At 40.6% G+C, this 6,334-nt stretch overlaps 1 protein-coding gene across 7 annotated transcripts in view; it reads right to left on the bottom strand.

Annotated features, from left to right (window-relative positions):
• Positions 1-5: 5 nt before the first annotated feature.
• Positions 6-6,334, bottom strand: part of LOC116842532 (DNA repair protein RAD51 homolog 4-like) — a 9,993-nt gene continuing 3,664 nt past the window's right edge. For all 7 annotated transcript variants that reach the window (XM_032811885.1, XM_032811883.1, XM_032811881.1 and 4 more), the window contains one exon: positions 6-6,102. In XM_032811885.1, the coding sequence (XP_032667776.1) occupies positions 5,773-6,102 (330 nt within the window). In that variant the 3' untranslated portion in view covers positions 6-5,772. The remainder of the gene's footprint in view (positions 6,103-6,334) is intronic.

The raw sequence follows: 6,334 nt of genomic DNA, 5'->3' as shown, positions 1-6,334 counted from the left end.
TCTTCTTTTCTTTCTAAAATATATATATATATATATATATATATATATATATATATATATATATATATACATAAGTGTATGTATATATCGAACTTTATTTTCGAGAAACGTAGAGAAACGGCATAGCGATTTCTTTGAGTATGACGGATAATCGCGGGGCGGAGGAGAGGAGAAGAGCCGCCGGTAGGGATCGAACGTCTTCGGGGTTCGCGAAGAACACGTTCCTGATAATCGAACGAGAATCGTCGTTCGGGTGATGTAAAGAATACGGGACACGGCTGCGTATATTTTTTCCCGGCCAGCTGTGGCCAACGCGAGAGCGACGTCGTCGACGACGTCGGCGTTCTCACGATCTCGACCGTCGCGGATCTTTGTAAATAGAGAAGCGCTTTCGCTCGTTGCGTATCAGTAAGCCGCGAGGGACTCTCGATCAGCCAGCGATCGCGACTCCATTTCATTGCTCATCTCGTTCACATACTTGATTTCTCTGATTTCACTTCCACGCTCTCGTGTTGAATACGTAGAATCCCTCCATTCGGTTTCCGAAAACGAGGAAAGCGAGAAACGACGACGATGGTGGTAGTGGCCGACGAGTGAAATCAAAAAACGAACGGGGCAAATTTACGTGCGATCAAAGCTAGAGGTACAATCGAGATCTCTCCATGATCAACGTGGTGATCGACAAATTTCAATTTATCTTCCACAAAGGCAAGTCTCTTAAACGCCGTATTTTAGAGTTTAGAGCAGGATTTACTGGTGATAGTGATAAGCGATATCAAAGTACGCATTCGTAAGGATAGCGGTAGATACACTTCCGCCGCTTGCGGATCGCGCGATCGAGAGTCCGCTGCGCGGATTCGCGTCGTCGTGACGAATGAAGAACGAACGTCTTTCTTCGAAGAAGATTTGTAAAACTTGTCTTCGATAAGAGAAAGGAAGAGAAGATCCAGTGCCAAATGTATATCTTCCCAGGCGCACGGCGATCGTTTGCTCAACAAGTGCGACCGAGTACTGTACCGATCTTTCGTTTTTGCTAATTTTGACGTGACGTGTTCGGACACGCCGATTCCGCGTGCCCACGCGATGCCGAAGGAGAGAGCCACACGCCAATGGCCATACGATATATATATATATATATATATATATATATATATACATATATATATATTTTCGTGAGAGAAATACGAGATTATCAATTGTTCGAGTCATCAAGTAACTTGATCAGTTTTTGTATATCAAGAGAAGTCGATAGGATTGACGAACGATCTTGGGATATTTCTCGGCTCGTTCTCTCGTATTTTTTCCATTTCCCCAATTTATGTCACGTCAAACGTGCGACACTCTTCACGTGAGTACCTCTGCACTCCGTATACCTTGCACGTGACACGCCATACGCAGTGACATTAGTAATACAGAGCAACTGCGAGAAATCTTATCGAGACATACGGGTACCGACACGTAATTATATTTCCTTAATCACAAGCTCTTTCTCTCTCGATCACGTCGCAAGTATACCGAGTATTAGTGTGTGGCACGTCCCTTCGAGGACACGCGGAAGGCGTGGACACGCACGCTATCGCACTCGGATAATTAGATCGACACGATTATTAGTGTCGCTAGCGGAACAATAGATAGATAGAGAGATAGATAGGTAGATAGATAGATAGATAGATAGACGAATACATGTGCGTGCATCTAATCGTGAAAGCACACCCCCGAGGAATCTGTCAAGAAGAAAAATGATTAGAAATGAAAGCAAATTTCTTGATTTGTTTATATTGTCGCGCAGTAATTGCGAATATTTATATAAAAAAAATATCTTTTTATGATTATATCATGTCTTGCAATCGACACACATACACAATTTTCGCGACTCTCTTGACGCAATTTTTTAACGTTTGAAAGCATTAAATACGCGCGACAAAAAATTAATCTCGCAATTGACTGACTCGATTTCTGGAGAATACCGTTCTTACCAAACTGTTACTTTCACACGTTCTTTTTATTTGTTTTTATATGCTTTTTAACACTTAGGTTTTCTCTCGAGTGCGTGCTTTTCGCGATTGAGCGCATGTAATACGTACGAATAAGTATGACATAATGCGCGCCGGCCGGACGGGCGGGTGCATTATACGCGTATTAATCTTGCTGAAATATTCCAAGAAAGTCTGTCCATTTTTTCGAATGTCTCGAAAGTATTTTAATCTCTATTAAAACGTCGCGCGCGCTGTAGGATCGGTGATCAACGCCAGAAGAATAATTGCGCGCGCGTCAACACCGCGAAATCTTCGCGCCACGATACATATATTATAGGAGTGTCCCTCCAAAAAATTCGGAACAATCTCTAAAGATCACACACGTATACACTTACACGATATATACACTATTATACTTTAAGTTTGGTGCTAAACGGGACACGATAAAGAAAAATACATTATGAGCACATGTTCTCACACACTTCCCTCATGCATATACACACATACAATACACGCGCGCGCGCTTCCTTCATATTACCCACAGAAACGTGTCGATCATCGTGTTAAACTGCGATCACGATGGCGAAGTCTTCTCTGACTTTGCAGACATCACGCGCGATCGACAGATGGATGCAGATGTATGTGTGTGTGTGTGTGTGTGTGTATGCGTATGAACGCTCGTGCTCGTGCAGGTTGTACGTTGCGACGTTTTACAGCATTTAACACATCAGTCGTGACTCGCGAGTATACTAAGCTTCAACGAGACCTTAACATCTACCAGCCCAAAGCTCACCAGTCTTTCTAATCGTTCCCATTGTATTTGTACATGACATGATGTACGATACGATACAATATACAGATTGTCTGACAATTAATGACCCTATGTTATGTGCAGATAAAATTCATCGAACTGAACACCTGTATAATATGATATGCGAGAAGCTGAATAATCAACGATCATAATTATATACACATATCCGGACACATTACAAATGATTAGAAAAATTAGTGGGTTTTGTCCTGCTGAGGTTTCATTGGAGCTTGGTATAGCGTGAACCTAATACGAAATCCTACGGCCATATTTTCAATCGTGGACGCATCACAGATGCAAAGTGACGTGCGTACAGCGTACACGAGCACGAATTCCTCAAACTCCGGTTTATCGAAACAAAATCGCCGCCCATTGCTCGCCTCCCTTTCGATTAAATCCAAATTAATCAGACAGGAAATTGCAATCGATCGAGAAGAGGTAAGAATCTGCGAGTCGTGATTAGTCAGTTTGATTGATCGAAAGAATTCTCTTGCGCATAAATCACACTCTGTGTGACGTGAGTAATCGCGTGTCTTCCCTCTTGGTAGGATCTATAAGCGATCCGAGAAGGATTCGTCTTCTTCAATCCTTTTGTGTCCTCCCCCCTCGTAAACTTTTATATACATTTAAATTTATGGTCGTTTATTCGATTTCCGCTGCAGTCCGCTGAAGATTTATCGCTGTAGTAGCATAAAAGTATACGGTTTTTGGGTATCGTGAAAAAAAGAACCCCGTATATACATATATACATATATACGTACGTACGTATGTATATATGTATTAATGAGTTACAATGAGAAAGCCTACTCTTGTCCTTTTCTAGGATTTTTAACGGGATCTGGAGAGTATCCATTTATCCAGAAACTAACCGGAACTCCTCGTAGTCGTAAAGCAAATTTCTCGTGCATTTCTCAGCGATGAGAGTGCGTTGTTAGTAAAAAGAATATAGCAAACGCGAGAGAAAGTACTAATACTATATAGCCGCAGATATAAAATATTTTATACTACTTTAGACTCTAGATATATACGTGTACAGGATTGTAGGAGACTTGTGTTCGATTTTTCTTAAAAAAAAAAAGGAAATTCGTCACTCGACGCTGTGCCAATATAACGTTCGCAGAGCTGATTAGAGTTCAATAAACTATCGAGCGAGACTTCTTTAATAGCGATTCTAAAAGTTAGAAAAACCACCTTTTAGCTCAAAAAAGAAACAAAAAAAAAGAATAACGGTGCTCTTCTCCGTAAATCGTATTGCGTACGAGTCACGCTTTTGTCGGCGCCGTTAAACGACACTTTGTGACCTCCTTCCATAGCTGATACAATCGTCTTCCATGATGTCGCTACGTTACTGTAAATACAGCGACTTCTGGTTCTCTCAATAAGAAATTAAATCTTCCTCGCAAATAATCGGATACCTCGAAAAAGTCCTTTCCTTTCGGAGAGTGGAAAGGACGATCGGATTTCTGAACAATTCAAGATTCGACTTTGGCAGAACATGTTGCACTCTTCAAATCAAATATTCTGCGCGCTTTCGCGCGACTTGATCAATCACCGAACCAGTAATTACGTAATTAATCGAGTAAGGGAGGCGAGTGAGAGTGGCAGCGCAACTTTAATCTTCCATAATGACTCTTAAGTGTTAAATAATACTTAATCATAAGAACGCGTAAGGCTGAGCTCCTGCATGCCGAGTGCGACTTGGTGCGAGCCAGGAGTATACATATATACCGAGAAGATAAATTATTTATTTGTTTACGAATAACACGAGGCCGTCTCGCGTGATTCGCGCTCTGGGTCGCTCGCGCGCGATCTCCTTCATTATTGTATCGACTATCGAGCGAGTCGTTTATTTCCAACATCCGTTATTCCCTGTGGAAATTCCAGAAACTAACACGAGACATCGAAAGAGCTACGAACAAAGTATCATTTTTCTCTCTTTCTCTATTTGTTCTTCGATGAAATTAATCGCGTGAACTCAATCTTGCAAAATGACGCAGGCAATTTTACGTCGAAAGCTTGAAAACGCACGATCATTATCGCAATTATTTTCTATGAATATTCTCCAAATAATTTCCAATGACACTCTGTCGAATGATTGTTTCAAATCGGAGCGATTTATCGAGATTTACAATGTAGCATCATGTTAAATCAAATGCCACTACACATTGTGGCAGGACAATTTATTTACAGACTGTACTGTAGATCAAACTCATTCGTTTGATGAAAACGCGGTGTGTATCAAATCGGCCAAATCGCAGGGCGAAGTCGGAGATAGCGGTTTCTGGAAATGCGCAGCCCGCACATGTAACAAGTGACGACTATCGTTGTAAATAGCGCAAGGAGCGCAGTGAGCGCCCGTGCAAAATGCGAGTGCCCGTCTAAAAGGTGCATAAGATGCACGTATACGTATTGTGTAAGTCGTAAGAGGAAAAGGAAAAAGAAGAAATCATAGTACTCGCGATTATGCACGCCGTTCGTCGACGGAGAACTAAACGGAACGTATTGTGCATTATGTGTCGGGAAGGAAATAAAATCAAAATCGACCGATCGAACTTTTTCTTCGACTACCACTCACTTCTTGATATAATCCAAAAACGAAATCAACGTTGATATGTCAACAATCAGAAACCTCACGGCAGTTATCACGGCTAGCACCATCTTATCCCTATAATAGTTGACTGGATCCTTATAATAGTTATTGCTAAGTCATTATTTTAGTACAATATAAATTTGTTGCAGACTGACAGTTGTTACTGTGAGATTTTTAATTGCCGATCGTTTCAACGTATGAGTCTACTTCAAAAGAATCATTTCTAACAATAATGAATCGACCTAATTGTTAAAAATTCTTATGTATAAGATCGTCATATTTAAACTGAACCAACATAATCTTAAGTCCTTGTATCTGAAGATTCTTCGCGATAGATCCTGATGATATTCACTAGCTATTGTGATATTCATTGAAACACTATCGTTCTCCGTGGTTTATCTCGATATTACACCGGCGTTGCTCACGATCACAATACATGAGTCCTTCCACTTCACCCGTGGATCTCTTAAGACGGTGATCTTCCTGGTCTCGCTTTGCAGTTGTCTCGTCAGCAGCAATCTCGTGGCTGGTACAGAATTCCAGTATTTACCCAACGCTGGCGTAACATTCGTAGAATCTGTTTCGTTCGTAGAATTCCAATGGGTAATTACATTCACTGTGACTACGGCCGCTCGGCACTCGAATATAAGGAATCGACACGCTTCCGCCAATTCGTTCAACTGGTAGATCCACTCGTAGATCTCGTGGTGCATTTGCTGTGTCGTCTAAGTAACGAATACAAACCGTTGTTAAAAAATAAGCCATTTATAATTGCTGGGTTAAGAATCATAGTAGTGGCAAAACAATATTGCTTCTAAATAATTTTATTAAATTATTTTGAAGCATTTATTTAAATACTAATACTAGGAGAGCAATTATTTTATTCTGTGAATATTTTTATCATTTTATTTATAATTTTATTAATTGTGACATATATATATATATATATATATATAT

This window comes from Odontomachus brunneus, unplaced genomic scaffold (assembly GCF_010583005.1).
Source record: "Odontomachus brunneus isolate Ranch 3 - 2012 unplaced genomic scaffold, Obru_v1 Obru_scaffold_025, whole genome shotgun sequence".
Classification (NCBI taxonomy): Eukaryota; Metazoa; Arthropoda; class Insecta; order Hymenoptera; family Formicidae; genus Odontomachus; species Odontomachus brunneus.
This window is presented reverse-complemented; position numbering and strand designations above follow the sequence as displayed.